The sequence below is a fragment of the Talpa europaea genome, assembly GCF_964194135.1.
Source record: "Talpa europaea genome assembly, chromosome: 9".
Classification (NCBI taxonomy): Eukaryota; Metazoa; Chordata; class Mammalia; order Eulipotyphla; family Talpidae; genus Talpa; species Talpa europaea.
In genome coordinates, this window is record NC_140076.1 from 55,623,183 (window position 1) to 55,641,102 (window position 17,920).

General features: G+C 37.4%; 1 protein-coding gene across 4 annotated transcripts; it reads left to right on the top strand.

Moving 5' to 3' along the window:
* Positions 1-285: 285 nt before the first annotated feature.
* SERBP1 (SERPINE1 mRNA binding protein 1) lies at positions 286-14,895 on the top strand (the record flags this gene model as incomplete). Of its 4 annotated transcripts, none has more annotated exons than XM_084241781.1 (8): positions 286-973; positions 4,582-4,732; positions 5,362-5,502; positions 5,614-5,703; positions 6,272-6,391; positions 9,377-9,554; positions 13,166-13,339; positions 14,674-14,895. In XM_084241781.1, 8 exons carry the CDS (start codon positions 661-663, stop codon positions 14,728-14,730), a joined length of 1,224 nt encoding a protein of 407 aa, XP_084097907.1. In that variant the 3' UTR covers positions 14,731-14,895. The 4 variants fall into 4 exon arrangements, with proteins under 4 accessions (XP_084097907.1, XP_084097905.1, XP_084097904.1 ...); XM_084241779.1 differs by having other exon boundaries at positions 661-973; positions 6,317-6,391; XM_084241778.1 differs by having other exon boundaries at positions 661-973; positions 5,632-5,703.
* Between the last annotated feature and the right edge of the window lie 3,025 nt (positions 14,896-17,920).

Here is a 17,920-nt window from a genome sequence, read left to right on the forward strand (position 1 = left end):
AAGGGCGACTTTAGCAACTGAGCAGCCAGGGACTAGAAACATCGCAGGGAGCCTCCGCGAGGCCAGGGCAGCACCTCAGTAAACCCCCCCACACCCCCTTTCCCCCCCCACTCCCCCCAGCCCCGGAAGTTTGAGTCTTCCAGTTGTAAGATACCGGAGTCACCTTGACCCTCCTGAAAAGGTGGGGAAAGTTAGCCCTGCTAGAGGCGGGGAAAATAAAACCGAAGACAGAGAACTTTCCCGAGCGAAATTCGCAGTCACGTTTTCCGGTTTTCAGGGCAGCTAAACAGCGAGAGCACAAGGGTGGCGAAGAGCAGGTGGCAAGACTCCGCCCACCACGGCTCATCCCCTCCCTCGGCTCGCACGCGCCACGCCCTCGGTGAGGTCCCGCCTCTTAGGCGCGCGCGAAGAGTTGTAGCGCCATGCATTCTGGGAGTTGTAGTCCTATCACCGGGAGTTGGCTCGGGAGAAGCGACTTTGGCCTACATACCCCATGGTGCCGTGCGGCGCTGGCCGATCCCGGATGTGTGTCTGGCGCCGGAAGAGAAGACGGCCCCCCTCTCTCGGCCCGGCCATCTTGTGGGAAGAGCTGAAGCAGGCGCTCTTGGCTTGGCGCGGCCCGCTGCAATCCGTGGAGGAACGCGCCGCCGAGCCACCATCATGCCTGGCCACTTACAGGAAGGCTTCGGCTGCGTGGTCACCAACCGATTCGACCAGTTATTTGACGACGAATCGGACCCCTTCGAGGTGTTGAAGGCAGCAGAGAACAAGAAAAAAGAAGCCGGCGGGGGCGGCGTTGGGGGCCCTGGGTCCAAGAGCGCAGCTCAGGCCGCAGCTCAGACCAACTCCAACGCGGCAGGTAAACAGCTGCGTAAAGAGTCCCAGAAAGACCGCAAGAACCCACTGCCTCCCAGCGTTGGCGTGGTTGACAAGAAAGAGGAGACGCAGCCGCCCGTGGCGCTGAAGAAAGAAGGTAAAGCTGTGGTGGAAGGTGGGGGGTAAACCCAGTGTGGAGGGAAGGCGTGAGGGGACTTGCGGATACCGCTTGCTTCTGGACCTCGGAGGGTCCGCGGGAAACTGCCCCCGCTTTCCCCACGTTTCTCCCACGCGACCGAGGCCAGGTTCTGCGAAGGAGCTGGGAGCGTGGTAGCTCCAAGTTCAAACCACCGCCTGCGAGGATCCTGGAGCCACCCCCTTCCCGCCTCAGCTGCGGAGCCGAGAAGCGCGGTCCGGAGAGGAGCTGCTCCCGGAGCGTGCTTGGGATCCTGGGAGGCTGTTGCCTTCCCGCCGGATTCTTGGGCGGGCGAGCGCATGGACTGAGGGTTCGGGGAGCTTAGTTTCTCGCTTAAGCTTTCGTAGTTGCGGGAAGCTTGCGATCCACCGCGCCTTCCTGCTCCAAGCTTTCCCTCGGCGTGTTCCTTTGAGATGCTGTTCTGTCTTTTAGGCTTCTGTTCTGCCATCTTGTCCCACGATGGCGCGGAGCCGGGGGTCAGAGTTTACACCTAAGCTGCTTACATGTTTGAAGTTATTATATTGTGGGGTAAGCTGCCGTTTTAGGTGCCACATGTGCTTTGTTCTCTCATTCTCTTCGCACACACGCGCGCGCACGCACATACACACACACACACACCAGCTATGATAAACTTACTAACTTGCTGTTGGGAAGGAGAGAAACTTAGCCACACTCAGTTTTGCAGAAACGGAAATTCTGAACGAACACTGGTTATTGCAGGAATGACCTGGGGAGCGCTCTCGTTTCTTCCTAACACCCGCGTTCACTGTTTCATGTGGTGTGGAGTGTCTGGCCTAAGCCTCGTGGTGAAGCGAATGCAGAGGCTGTCATAACCTTAGCACGCTGAGACTAGCCTTTCCCCCCACATGTGCGTGAAGCGTGGTCAGGGTTTCATTGGCGGGTAATAGTTGCTTCCAGAGCACTGTAAGCCTCCGTGGATTGACTCGACTTTGATTTTTAGGTTCTAGGGACTGGCTTGTTTTGTGGTGGATGGAGAGGCAAAAGAGCTGGGAGAAAGGGTGCATGGTCGTTCAGTAGCAAGTGGGTTGTAGTATGGAAGGCTCTGAACCTTTAATTTGCTTTTACAGCTTGAAAGTTGGATTTACCCTTTCCTGCCACGTGCTCTTGAAAGGAGTTCTCTCCTTGGCTCTAGTTGAGTTTGATAGCATTCAACTTAGAATAATTACCTTAGGTTTTAGTTACTTTTTTTAATAAAGGATTTTTGTATGACTTGGAATGAAATTCCAGGTGATGAGTAAAAACAAAGAATTACTGTATAAAAATTACAGGATGGGGAGAAGCAAGGTTAGGGTATTAGGAAGCGTGAACACATTCAGTCAACTAAGCCTTATGACAGCCTGAGACACGATTGACTAAGTCATTTAATTTCTGTGTTAATCCTGGCTTGTGTAATTAAAGTATGTCCAGTTTACCAACTTGATTACATTAATCCAAAGAAAACACAAGAAAAATAGTCTCAAGTGTAAATGTACCAGGTAGATGTGTTCACCCATTTTGAATGTTAAGAGCATGAAACATGATTTAAATCCCCTAGTTGCTTTGATCATAAAGCTCACTTTTGAAATAAGGTCTCACCTGGAAACTAATATTTTAAGTAACAAAGATAAGGAGTTAATTTCATAAGTTTATAATTAGCATTGAGTTTACCTTTCAGTAGTCTTTGGGAAAACCTCTATTAACTTTCAGTACTTTTTCCTTAGATCAGCTTTTCTTAATCTTAAATTGCATAAAATGCAAGCTTATAGTTATAGGGGAAATGTTGAGTCAAATATTCCTTTTGAGATCCTGTTACTTGTCAGTGAGTGCTCAGGGTATGGGGATAGATAGACCTGTAAACAAAGTTCCTGCTGCTTGAAGTGACAAGGATTGTTACCTGATCTGGTGATCTTTACTTTTGAATATAGCATAGGTTTTGGCAGAAAATTCTAGATTGATGACTCTCCAGATTAGGCACTCCAGATTACATCCCCATACTTTTAAAAAGCTATTTAACCAGAAAAGCCACCAGTCTTACTCTACCACACACTATGGATATATACATATATGTTAGATATATGTTAGATACATCTTAGGTGTGTATTTAATGGTTGTGTTCTAATGAATTCGTTTTTGAGGCGCCTCTGTCATTCGAAGAACTTGAGATGACACTAAACCAAAGAGGTATATGTTTTCTAATATTTAAGCCTGGAATCCAGTGAAAATCAAGTGAACTTGCAAGATAGACAAATAAAAGATTGGAGTTTTAACATGTCAGTCATTTTTTCATTGGGTGAATTTAAGTTTTTTAGATTCTGTAAGCCTAATACTGGGTATTGGGTGGGGAAGTAAGCCATTGTTCATTTGGGTGTGTTTGGCTTGGATATCATTATAATGCTGGTTCCATAGCTCCACCCTAATACACTATACTTCTGATGAAATTTATGTAAAATGCATTGGTGTATGTACTGACTCTTGTGGTCTATCCTGAGAGTTTATGTTAAACCGGCCTTACATTTTCATTTCAGAGTTTGGTATTTACTGTTTAACTTCATTTACAAGCATCTGAACACTTGGCTATGCCCTGATGGTGTTTCAATTTTTTAGAACTAGGGTGAACCAACTTAAGATTGTGTGTTATAAAAACCAGTTCCTAAGCAACTTGTTGACTTTGTCAGAATTGTGGTTTGGGAATACCAAGCCTGTAAACTTGAAGCATACCTGATACTTTACAGTCACCTATTATACTACATCAATCTCCTTATTCTTAAGGCCACCAAGGGCCTCCGGGGAGAAATTAATAAATGTTTCAGCCACCACTTAGTACCTCAAGCTCCTGTTTCTGACCTATTACTTTATTGTGTATATATGTGGTTTTTAAAGATTTTTTTGGAAACATGCTTATAAAAGCAAACTAAAAAAAAGCTGTCCACCATAAAATAATTAGACCATTTCTTAGTGACTGCATAGGAATAGTAGTATATTTTTAAGTTAGGTGTGCTGTGTGCCTGTGTGTGTTTGCCTGCATATGTGTAAAAATGTAGTAGAAGAGGGAGATGGTACTCTTTTCTGGTTAAATAACTTTAAAACTATAGAAATGTAACTCAAAGTGCCCTTTGTTTTCCTTTCAGTCTATAATTTCATAAAACTACTGCATTTTTTTTTTCTCATTGCATTTTTTTCCCCTTCCAGATAATGTAGAGTAGTGTGGCCTTCACTATTTTATTGAGGGGTCCTTTTCTGGTGAATGTATGGGCTTGCTTGTATGACTGGAGACTGGTTATCTCATTTTTATCTTTTAAAGTCAAAATATATCATTGCCTAAAAAGTTCTTTAAATTTAGAATTTTAAGTTGAGATTGGTACCTTAAAAAGCAAGGGGAATAATGACTGTCCAGATGAATTACCACTTATAAAGTACTTTGTTACACTTTAGAGATATCCAGTGTTTGCCTGGGTACAAACAGGAAGAGCTTTTTAGTAGACTGAAAGTGTGTCAACATTTTTTTCTCTTATAATTAAGCCTATTTTTTTTTTATAGAAATAACTTATTTGGGTTTTTTGTCATTTTAGGAATAAGACGTGTTGGAAGAAGACCTGATCAGCAACTTCAGGGTGAAGGGAAAATAATTGATAGGAGACCAGAAAGGCGACCACCTCGTGAACGACGATTCGAAAAGCCACTTGAAGAAAAGGGTGAAGGAGGAGAATTTTCAGTTGATAGGCAAGATTTTTAAAAATATCTTAATGTTTTGTCAGTTTGTAGTCACATATTAACACAAAGCTATAGACTGGGTATATGTGTCAGGTAGCAGGGTGGCTGGTTATAATAGTTCTCAAAGAAACACGTGAATTGTTTGTTGTTAAGGTTCAAACATTCTGCAGGCAGTTTTTGGTGTTTAAACATAGATTTCTTATATGGAAACTTCATTTGAATTGATAGCCAATTTCTTTTCCTTACTGTCACCAGATGTTGAGTTTCTAGAACAGTTCTATTGGGTAATTGTTTATGTAAGCAATACTGTTTTATATGCAGGTTATGTGTGCCAATTTTAATCTTCAGGTGAATTGGTAAATAGTTTATCTGCATTATAACGTGCAGTGAATAACAATGAAAAAGTATTACCAGTAGTAAAGTTTTAGAGAACACCAAAATAATTTTCTTGTTTGTGGGAGCTTTCATGCTCTGATTTCCTTTGTGCTTGGAAATATAGCCTGTTTTGACTTATCTAAAACATGTCTTTAGCAGTTAGGTTATGAAGTAGTAACTGTTCCTGTATTTCTGAGTCTTTCGGTATTCACCACCCCTTTTTATTTTAACCCTGAGAAGTATATATTTTTTCTTTGTTGTAGACCGATTATTGACCGGCCTATCCGAGGCCGCGGTGGTCTTGGAAGAGGCCGAGGAGGCCGTGGACGTGGAATGGGCCGAGGAGATGGATTTGATTCTCGTGGCAAACGTGAATTTGATAGGCATAGTGGAAGTGATAGATCGTAAGTCTTATATTGGTTTTTAATACATTTTATATTTTATTTTCCTTCTTTAGTAAAATAAAATTTGAATTTCTAGAACTAAAGAGTATTATGTTAACTCAGTTTTGTTAGTTCTTTCTCACATTATAGTGGCCTGAAGCATGAGGACAAACGTGGAGGTAGCGGATCTCACAACTGGGGAACTGTCAAAGATGAATTAACGTTGGTATTCTGATTTTTTAAAAAATACTTTTAACAAAATTGATTCTGTTTCTTACTAGGGACCAACTAGGCATTAACCCATAACTACTAAATTTATTTGGGACAAGAAAGAATGCTCTCCTCTTGGCATTCTTATAATGTGTTTTTGAATATATTCAGGTTTTAATGTACCTAATAACCAGTTTTTCTGTACTCAGTGATAATTTTCTTCTCATGGATATTAGTTTTTCCCAAAACTCTATATTAAAGTTATTTGAGTATTGTGATTTTTTTTTTTTGAAAGTCATTAATGAGTGTCACTAGTCTAGCTGTTGATCCTAAAAAATTTGATATGCTGGCGAGATTGTTTTAGAACTCCTTTGTCTATTTTATGAGTTAAGTACTTGAACTGTAACTTAATCAGTATACAATTTAAAATTATTCTCTCCTAGAAGTTACTAGAGAGTAAATTTTAGTAGGAAAAGACCTTTAGGAATGTAAGGATTTTAAAAAACAACTTTTTGTATAAAGAATCCTTCAGCTACATGTAAATGGACCTAGATGCCTTTCTTTTTTCTTCTTTCCTTAGAGAGTCCCCAAAATACATTCAGAAACAAATATCTTATAATTGCAGTGACTTGGATCAATCAAATGTGACTGAGGAAACACCTGAAGGTGAAGAACATCCAGTGGCAGACACTGAAAATAAGTACGTAGTTTAATACAATGTGGTGATACTCCAGCGTTGAAGGAAACTTGGGTATTTACTGAGAAAAGAACCTTTGATGTTATTATTAGATGACTTTTCAAAGAGAAATTTATTGTAACTCAGCTCCTCAAATAATACCGATTTAGAGACAGACTTTATATGTGTATTTTGGGCTTTAATGGTTGAAAAATAAAAATGTCTATTTGAAATTATCAGTCACCTTAAAAAGATGAGGAAAAAACCTGTTAGCTCAACAAAATTTAGCTAGTTTAACCTGAGAATGAAGAATTAAAAATAGGATGTCATGTTTTTTGTTTCTGTTTTTTGAAGATTTTTTTTAATGATTTTTATTTTAAAGATAGATTTATTTATACAAGCACTGGGTACGGTCAGAAGCGCAGGAGGGTGAGAGAATTCACCAGAGCCAGAGCAGGGAACAGAATAGGCAGACCGATGAAGTACACTTCTGAGGGGAGCAGTGCGCCGCATAGGACTCTTGCTGGTGGCCGGGGATCGAACCAGTGCTCCAGAGGCTGCGCGGGCAGCTTCGCAGCCCAGTGCTCAACCGCTGTATCACTGGGGGTGGGGGGGTGGGGCGCTGAAGATTTATTTATGCATACAAGAGCTGGGGTACAGGCCAGAGATGCGGGGGGTGCCAGGGGTGAGAGGATTCACCAGAGACAGTGGGGAGCAGACTGACTGAAATACAGAAATACACTGCTGAGGGGAGCAGCGGGCGAGTCAGGAGAGGTCTGCTGCACCATGTGCCTTGCTCCCTGCCTGGCGGGGATTGATCTCGTGCTGCAGAGGCTTCAGATTGCTTAATAGTGCGGTGCTTACCCCCTTGCGCCATCAGGGAGGCACAGGTGTCATGTATTTTATCTAATTGCTTTACTTGGTAGAGATGATGAGATGGTTGTCCAGATCAAATAGGTGGGAACTAGAAGTTGAAATTGGGGTTTTTAAAAAATTAGACCGAATGGTTTGCAATGTTTAGTTGGGATTCACTTCAGAGTACTTGAGACACTTTAAAACTACACTTTTTACTGTGGGACACTAAAATTAGAAGATGTGACTTAAAATGTCTCTATTTCGTAAGTTTTTTCCACAAACATAGAATTTGGAACATAGCATTGTTGACTTGTTTTAAATGTTTGAAAGCAAAGACTAGAATATAGGTTCACTTGTTTCTTAATCGTTTACGTATTCTGAATTTTTAAGTAGAAGGCTTTGTTTTGAGGTTTTCATGTGTTACAGGTTGGGTTAGTTTTAAAGATTCAAATTATTCTGACAGAAGTAACTTAATGCTGGCCTCTATTACTACCAACCCAAGTCAAAGTTAAAGGCCAGTCATTTCTTCAGTATTGTGGTTTAAAGTCTTGGATTACAGGTTATTTAGGTCAGTAATTCTTAACAAGGGCACATTCAAATCAATATGGAGGTGGACGGAGATGCTTTCTAAACTTTACCTCTTCTCTAAGAATGATAGGAGTTTCATTGTCCGCAGGTTTGTTGATATAAAGAATCGATTAACTGTTCAAGGGAGTAAATAAAAGTATATGGTGTCAAGTGATGTGTTGAACTTAGGGTACTTAACAGTTCATTTAAATGAAGCTGGAATCAAAATTTTTATTTGGTAAACAAAATTGTAATAGATGAATTTAAAGAGCCCATGTTTCAGTCACCTTTAGAATGACCTGCAAAGATTATAATACCAGAGAGATATGACATGTTGGTAGAGAATTGGAAACAAATTGTTATTTTTGGACCCAGGGATGAAACTGGTTATTTGGCCTAAAATACATCTTGATGACATTAGAGCAATCTAGCTTTACTCCAGAGTAGTAGAGTGTCTGAACAAATAGTATCATATCTTGTATATGGAATAGAAATTCCAGAAGCACTTCTGATAACTTTAACTTGCTTACATATGGTATCCAGAACCTTTCTTTCTCATTTGATTCTTAGTGCACACCTTGAAGGTAGGTATCATGGATTCATGATGTGATACAGGTATGCAGTGTTCTATACTTGGCTATGTCATAACTTACGAGTAACCCGGACCTGTTTTTGATACTTAATTTTCTCATCCTGTGAAAGATGACTGGACTTGATAGCTCTTGTAAATTCATTGTCAGCTTCCTATAGGAAGTTTTAAATCAAATTTGCGAAGCAGTAAAGAGTAGCATGAAAAGGGAGATATTTGAGCTCCAAGGCTAACTGAATCACCTGCTATCTTTGGAAAGATCCAGAGCTCTGAAAATAGCAAATGCTTATTTAGTGACTATTGGGTTTTGAGATTATGATAAAATAATGAATGCCTGTGCCTGTGTTATTTCTGTAAAAAGGGAAAAGGATACTACACAGTTAAAACCTGTGAATTATATTTGAAAATAACTAATACTAGGTATCAAAATCATTGTGCTTGTGGAGAATTCCATTATTAGTGAAATTGTAGTCCCCTATTCATATGCAAGTTGGATTTGTAGAAACTTTTAAGGTACTTTTGCCTTAAATGTTAATTTCTGAAATGAGTAATAGAGAAACAGTTCTTTATTAAATTCCAGAGTATGAAACTTGGTTGCTCACAGCCATCCTAGATCATGACTTTCAGATATGTTGTGAGTTACATATTGTGGGAAGTTAAGGGCATTTAAAGTGTGTTAGAAGTTAGGCCAAGATTTCAACCACGTGACAGTGCAGTTTTTAAAACAAAGTACTGTGGTTTGTGAGGTATGTACAGTAACATTCAAATTGTACTACTGACACAGTGGTCATTTAAAAGTTTATGAAGGTGAATTGTGTATTTTTCAGTTACCCAAACTTTCCTGTTAGCCATTGGGTTACAATGAAAACATCCTCTTGCCCTTGGATAATCTCTAAACATTTACCAACCAGCCAAGGTTAATTTCCTTATTAATAATCCTAAAATTACATAGATTTTATCAGCCCCTGACCAGGTGTAAAACTTAACATGTTTCACAGGGAGAATGAAGTTGAAGAAGTAAAGGAAGAGGGTCCAAAAGAGATGACTTTGGATGAATGGAAGGCTATTCAAAATAAGGACCGAGCAAAAGTAGAATTTAATATCCGAAAACCAAATGAAGGTGCTGATGGACAGTGGAAGAAGGGGTTTGTTCTTCATAAGTCAAAGAGTGAAGAGGTAAAAATTGTTCTGTTGTGTTTGAAAATGTTCACATGTGTTTTGGTTGTATTTATAATTTTTGTCTAAAAGTTTCACAGGGATAATCTATAAAAAAGGAAAGTTTTACATAGGCTCATTGGGGCAGATAAATTGCTCAGAAAGGAAAATACCTGGCATTATTATATATTCCAAGAAATTTAGTTCAGTCAATAATTTTATTTAATGTGACAGTTTTTAATTTCCTTTAAAACTGATAGTAGGTTTTTTTCAGAGTTGTGATAATATTTTTTAGTCCTGCCTAACAAAAATAGTGACCTAGCCTGGAATAAAAGACTTATTTTGAGAGGTAGGCCTTTTTTATGTGATTTAACCTAAAATAAATGACTTCATTTAGTATTCATCTTTTAAAACTGCCTTTCTATGCTATATATATATATATTTTTTTTTTAAAGATTTATTTATACAAGAATTGGGGTACAGGTCAGACCTATGGTCAGGACTTTTCAGTAAAGGTAGTATCCTTCTTTACTGAGGAAGTCTTGTAAAAGACCAGAGAAACTTGGAAACTTATGGAAATATTTGAAAAAGACATGGTGGTTGATGGCTTTTGATTCAGTAGCTTCTTAGGTGTTAGGGTACATTCTTAGAGGAATGGTCCAGTGCTTCATTCTTCTAGTGGTTGTGTAAGCATGAGGTTTTAATCATAAAGTTAAATTGAAATGCTATGAAGGCAAACTTGTAATAAATTTTTAATGACTAGTTACGTTTTCTAAACGAAGTGGCTGTGAAACATAGATGTAAACATTTTAAAAGAATTTAAGTTGAGAAATACTTTTCTAGGTTTAAAGATTGTTTTTTAACATTGACTCCATAAAAATAAAATATAAGGACATTGTCAAATCCTGTAGGAAAAAAACATTTCATAAGAGGAGTTGGTTATTTTTCATAGTTACTGCAGATAAATTTTGTTTTCTGATTAAAAAGCCTTAAAAGTTCATCTTGGGGAAATTGTTCATGTGTTCTGATTATTAAACTGTTCAGGTTGATATGCAAAATAATTACCTAGGCATTTTGAGACAATTATTTTGTCCCAGAACAAGACAGACGCAAACTTCTGATTTCAATTTTAGATGATTTTCTTAATACCTGAAACCACTTTATGCATTCAGGAGACATCAGGGTAGGCATTCCAGTATTATAAATAAATACTTATAATATAAATTGAGCTTTTCAGAAATAACTTCTATATGGTGATATTTATAATTAGAAATGTTTGAAAATTTAAAATTGATGACAAGTGATTTGAAACCAGTACATTTTCATTAATAAGCCACCTTTTTTATAGACAAATGAGACATTTTACTTGTCAGCTTTGAAAGTCTGAATTTTGAACAGAACCTTGGATTGGTGGTTCATATCCATCAGTTCATTCACCTTTAGTGAATGAATTTTCATCATGAGCTCCATAAGTTCCCCCAATTCGAACTTGGGCCTCTTCAGCATTTTTACTTACTTAACAAAGACTTCATGAAGAGGGTAAAATAGATTGGCAAGCCTTTTCTGTGTTTCCCAATGCTGTTGAATCAGTTTATTGACCACCTCTTTCAAGTCACTTTTCTACACCTCTTGGGTTATGATTTCCATTATCTTTTTTCCAGATTTGGCGAGCCTGTTGGTGCTAAGCATGAGAGGTTTTCCAAATCTGATGGTTATAGACTAGATGAAGCAAGTAACCATAGGTAGTCTTGACATATTCAATCATGGTCTGCCACTTTTTGACTGTAGGGCACATTTTATCTTGGGTAAGATTTATGTCATGAAAGTTAGGTAGTTTTGCCCTGAATTTTCTAAATGTGAGTTCATTCTGAAGGTCAGCAAAGCTCACTTCAAAACACAACGCTTGAGGCCATCAGGTGCAATTTTGGGTCCTTGAGTTCTTACGATTGATAGTTCTCCAATATTTCTTATATTGAACATTGCTGGTACTTTCACATCATAACAGTCTTTCTTAGAAAATGGATCATTTTCTCTTTGGCTCCCTTTGGGCACCTTTTATAAGGTGCTGTGCAAAGAACCAAAAGGCTGTTAAGCCACTTTTCTATGTTTGGACTTTTATACAGTTAATGTGCCTTTGTGATGTGAATACTTAAATTTGATCTTAATTGGCCTACATGGCCATATCATAAAGTTGGTTGATACCATACTTTAAAGTGCTCTTTTATGTATCTTCATCCTCACAGCAAACATAAAGTGGTAGGAAAAAGAAGAAAAATTTTTTAGAATGGAGAATTGAGTTAACATTGTTAGTGACACACTCAAGACCTTACTCTTTTTTTTATTCACTACTCTAGAATAAAAACTGCAAATTTTATCCTAATTCCCTTAAAGGATAGGTATGTGCTTTGAACATCCATAGTTCCTCTTTATTGTAGTAAAACTTTCAAGTTGTTTCAGTAGTTTGTCTGCTTTTTTGCTTCTGAGTGAAACTTAAAAACTGCTAATAGTTGATAACCATTGCTTTGCAATAGCAAACTTAAAAATTAGGCAATTAGTATTTACAATTGACTTTTCACTTGTTAGTGGCTTTGTGGATTTACATTTATGTTTGCTTTGGGCTCCTTTAAAATTAATATTTTTTTAAAGATTTATTTATTTATGCATACAAGAGCTAGGGTACAGGCCAGAGATGTGGGGTGGGGGTGGTGAGAGGATTCACCAGAGATAGAGCGGGGAACAGAACAGGCAGACTGACTGAAATACATTGCTGAGGAGAGCAGCGGGCAAGACAGGAGAGGTCTTCACCATGTGGGTTGCTCCCTGGCCATCCGGGGATAGAACTCGTGCTGCAGAGGCTGCGCATTGCTTCATAGTGCGGTGCTTAACCCCTTGTGCCACCAAGGAGCCTCTGAAATTAATATTTTAAAAAGATCCTATGTAAATTGATTTGGCATGGCTCTAAGGGGTGGCAGTTTGGGTATGAGATGATTAAAGTGGTGAAAGCATGTGTATAAATACAGAAATATATTTGTACTTAAAAGGTTAGTTAATTTATGTGTTACTTAGAAAGAACATAGTCAAGAGGATATGTGAATTTAGAAAAATAAAATGCACTTGAAATAAATATCCTGAGATTAAAAACCTGTTCATTCCAAATATACAAGAAGAAATCAGACATTGAGCTGCATAAAACATAGAGATTCAGTATTACGAGTAGAAGAAACTTTACATAACTTATATCCAAAAGTTTTCATCAGAGGATCTCATTGGAATCCAAATCTGAAGGGCATATTTAAAATGTACTTACCCAAATTCAACTGCCAAAGATGATGTTTCAGAAGGTTTGAGATGGGGTGAGCTCATCATTAGAGGTGATTATATACTTTTAGTTGAGAACTGCCTTTATCACCTGCAACTTAAAAATAGGGGAATTTGGAATAGAGAAAATTGAATTCTTCCTCTAAGATCATTGTAGCCAATTCCAAAGCTTAATAATAATCTGTAGTGTTAATTTATTTGTTCACACAAAGTACCAGGTGGGTGTTTGGGTTTTTCAGGTGAAAAAATTCATTCAGAAATGTGCTTACATTGCTTACCTAAATTAACCCAATGACTTTCACTTGAATTTTTAGGCTCATGCGGAAGATTCTGTTATGGACCATCATTTCCGGAAGCCAGCAAATGATATAACATCTCAGCTGGAGATCAATTTTGGAGACCTTGGCCGCCCTGGACGTGGTGGCAGGGGAGGACGAGGTGGCCGTGGGCGTGGTGGACGTCCTAACCGTGGCAGCAGGACTGACAAGGTAATTTTAAGGCTTTTAAACCCTTTCCTAAGAAATTTGAGGCCTCTTTGGGTAAATCACCACACTTAAGTCCTTTTGGGTACGTAAGAAGAAGGAAAAATAATAGACTTGGTTTTTAGAACATTTATTTTGGAGTATACTTTTCTTTAAAGCACTCAGATGATTTTGAGAAATGCTACCAGTGGAGTTGAATTATCCCACTTTATTATTTACCCCACTTTATTATATCAATTCTTGATATTGATATCTTCGTTTTACAGAAGATGAAAATCAGGTACAAGGAACCAAGTTAAATCTTGGCCTTTGCTAAGGTCTGCCTGAAATGCCAGCTGCTCTCTTTCTTTTGATTCTTCACTGCTATTTATAGCTGGACATTACCTTTGTATTTGTTGTATAATTTCCTATGTGACATTTCATATGATTGTTGACACCTTTTTTGTTGTGCTTTATTTTTTACTAGACTGATCTGTGAGAGCTGGGATAATTTGTTGGCCTGCTATCCCTAAACCACAATGCTTTGCCTAGTGTGACACAAAACAAGTTCTTAATTAGTCAGAGAGAAGCCCTAGTAATGGAAAGATTTAAACTCTTGATGTGTATGAGGCAAAGTCCATGAGCTTAATGATTTGATGTTACATTATTAGGGGTAAACTTTGACTTACTTCATTGTCTCCTATAGCCTACAAGCAGCTATGTCCTGGATTCTCAAAACATGAAATACAAATTGGGGCACCCATGTTGAATCTGTCAGTGTTTATAATGGTAGCTTAATATTAACAGATTTTATGGTCACTAATAGCAGTGTAATAGTACTTTATTTCTGTTCATGCTCTGCCATCAATTTTTTAAAAAAAAAATGCAATTTGTGGGCATGGGCCTTTTCAGTGCCTTTTTTCAAAGGTATTTGTACCTACACTGTAAATAGCACTTGCGGCCCCTTTCTAACAATGATGGATGGTACTGCTTAAATAATTGTTAGTTTTTTGACCTGCTTTTAAGTTTGATGCCAATCATTTTGCAAGTGAGGAAAATATACTGAAGAATGGAGTTAATCCTTATTCATATCCCTTGTGAATCTATTTGTGACTTATTAGAAAAATAAAATAACCTATATTCTTACCAGATATTTTCTGAGGTCTTGATAGAAATTCAAGACAAAGCTCATAGAAAATATTTGTAGTCCTTTTCTCCATAATTTTGCCTTTTTTAAATAAAAGCTTTGATAAGTTTTATTTAGTTCTTTCAAGATTTCTTAGCGTTGTATCTAAATGTGGACACTGGCAGTCTGTTTTCAGGATTTGAGAATTGTTAATTTTGGTTTGTTTCTTTTTCAGTCAAGTGCTTCTGCTCCTGATGTAGATGACCCAGAGGCATTCCCAGCTCTGGCTTAACTGGATGCCATAAGACAACCCTGGTTCCTTTGTGGACCCTCCTGTCTGAGGTTTTGCATGCTTAAGGATCCCAAACGACTAAGAAATTAAAAAAAAAAAAAAAGACTGTCATTCATACCATTCACACCTAAAGACTGAATTTTATCTGTTTTGAAAATGAACTTCTCTCGCTACACAGAAGTAACAATATGGTAGTCAGTTTTGTATTTAGAAATGTATTGGTAGCAGGGATGTTTTCATAATTTTCAGAGATTATGCATTCTTCATGAATACTTTTGTATTGCTGCTTGCAAATATGCATTTCCAAACTTGAAATATAGGTGTGAACAGTGTGTACCAGTTTAAAGCTTCCACTTCATTTGTGTTTTTTAATTAAGGATTTAGATGTTCCCCCCAATTACAAACTGGTTTTAAATATTGGACATAGTTTTAATACCTGCTTTGCATTTTCACACATGGTCTACTGGGACATGTAAACTTTGATTTGTCAAATTTTATGCTGTGTGGAATACTAACTACTTTATGTATTTTACCTTAGTTTTAATATTTTCATTTCTGGGGAAAAATCTTTTCATTTCTCATGAAAGCTGTTATATATGCTAAATCTTTATATACAGAAATATCAGTACTTGAACAAATTCAAAGCACATTGATTTATTAACTCTTGCTCCTGCATGGTTCATTAGGTTCAAATTATTGATTAACAATTTCAACTATCCTTCTAAAATGAGTGGCTTTCCCCTTCCCGAAACCAGACTGCACATCTTACTGCTGAAACTTATTTAAACTGCTTAATGTTGATAGAGATATCCTGTCAAGTGAAGTAGTTTTGTGGGTACTGGGTTTTTCCCTCCAGCAGAGTGGGTGGAACAAATTAATTTGGCTAATGGGAAATAGTCGATCCATTATGTAAAATAAGTGGCCACTTGGTATGATTTATGTGTGTGAAAGGTCCCAAATCAAAATTGTATGTCCATAATCAACTCCTAACCCTTTCCTTGTTCTAAAGAAACCAAAGGGCACTGGTTAGTATGGTGATATGGGGGAGTATTATAATTTTTGGTATTTGGAAAGCAGACAGCTTCGCTTTATAAGGTTGGAACAGCAGCATCATCCATGAAACAGAAACCAAAAATCTTAACGTTTCTGAATTTCCTATATTGCTATAATTTTGGTCTTAAGTTCAAGTTCATAGATAACTGTTCCACAGAAGATAAGTATCTTTTCCCTCTTCCTCCACTGGAAAATTAAGTTAATGGATTCTTTGAATTGGGAACATCACCACTTACTAAAACATACATGGAGAGAAAGGTCAAATAAACAGGTTTTGTAGGATCTTTGTTCAATCTGCCACATAATTGATAAACAGGAAAAGGGATTTTATTTATAGTTTTAAAGACCTTTTTATCACTTAATAATTTTTAGTGAGTTTTTCACTTACATATGGTTATGTCCAGTCTTAAAAATATTGAAGATCATTGAAGATCTTAAATCATAATTGTCTGTGTAGCTGGTTAGTTCTCCATATACTTAAAGAAAGGAATTTTACAGTACAAGAGTTAACTCATTTGAATTTGTTAATCTTAGTTGCCAACTAGTTTGACATCTTAGAAGGAGATTAATTGGTTCTCAATGATGGATAAACTTGTGCTGGTATTTTGGATCTTATGATGCTGAGCATGTTCTGCACTGGTGCTAATGTCTAGCGTAATTTTGTATTTAAAAACATACCTGCTACCCAGAGGCGAGTATTAATTTAGTCCTTATGGACTATTGACCCCTCTTGAGATTGTAACGTACACACTCCTAAATCAGTGTGTTTAGATTTTCAAGTACCTTAACTTGTTTCTGGACATGTAACATGTTTATAAACATCTTGATTTCTAGCAACATAGAGAAAACACCTGCTTATTAAAAATGCTTCACAAATTCTGTCAGCCACTGCTGGCATTCTTGTCACTAGAAAATATACAGCAATATTTGGTATGTTGCAAGCTTTCAAGATAGCCTGAACTTTAAAAAGTTGGTCCATTAGTTGTATCTGATGGATGTTAATTTGCCTCCTAGTTCACTTTGTGTCAAGAGCTAAAACTGTGAACCTAACTTTTCTCTTACTGGTGGGTAATAATTGAAAATAAAGATTTATTTTCATGCTCACTTCTTAAAAGTCATAAAAGCAATCAAATAGGAGCCCATTTATTGTCATGTGTTTTCTGATGTGTGTGTGCATCTTCAAGATAATGCTCACATTTCATTTTTTCCTGTTATATTACATAGACTTTATGTGGGATTCTTATTTGTAAACTCAGGCTATCAATGAGTTAGAAAGTTGAAGTCTTGTAAAATGAGTTTCAAGGGTTAATGTGACAATTAGCATTTTTCTTAGCAAATCGCCTTTTGAATGTAATAATCACACTGAACTGAATGCCCTTACCATCCCTTTGACAAATGGTATAATCTGAAACCCCCAAAGGATACAGATCTCTAAATAATGTTAATTGGTTGAGTGTTTTAGTGTACTCTTTGATTCTTCTAAATGGGAATGCCAGAGCTGATGTTTGTTTTCAGCTTGCATTGAAATGACTAGAGTATTTCTCTTTTTTTTTTGTTAACATTATTTTGAGACCTTGTGGAGTGATGAAAGATTTTTCAATATCACCAGGTGCTATACATGTAATGATTATATTTGAAAATGAAAGGACACAGCAACCCCAGGGTCATAAAAATATGGGGGGGCTTATATTTTGGTTTGAGTTTGGAGGGAATATTAAGAACTCACTCTAATTTTGTTACTTTTCTAACTTCTAGAGATAGTGGCACTGAAATAGAAAAGTATTACTCTTACGCTATAGAAAATTAAGGGAGATTCAAACAAAGCAAATACTGGATGTTGGATTTTTGAAATACACCTTTTAAGAGCACAAGCATTATGTAGCAGGAACCAAACAACAAGTATTAAAATACCTTTTTTTTTTAAAAAAAATGGAGAAATGTTAAGCTGCTAGAAACTGACAGATTTTGAGTTTAAGGTAAGATTGTAACATATGTTGAAATGATAGTGAAGTATTGAATAGCAAATTTTGGGGCTCTGAGATAGTTATGCAATTCTACTTTCTAGTGAAAGTAAATCTCAGAAAATAGATTCTAACCCCATTATAAATTCCTGAAATTAACATGTAGATAAGTGGCC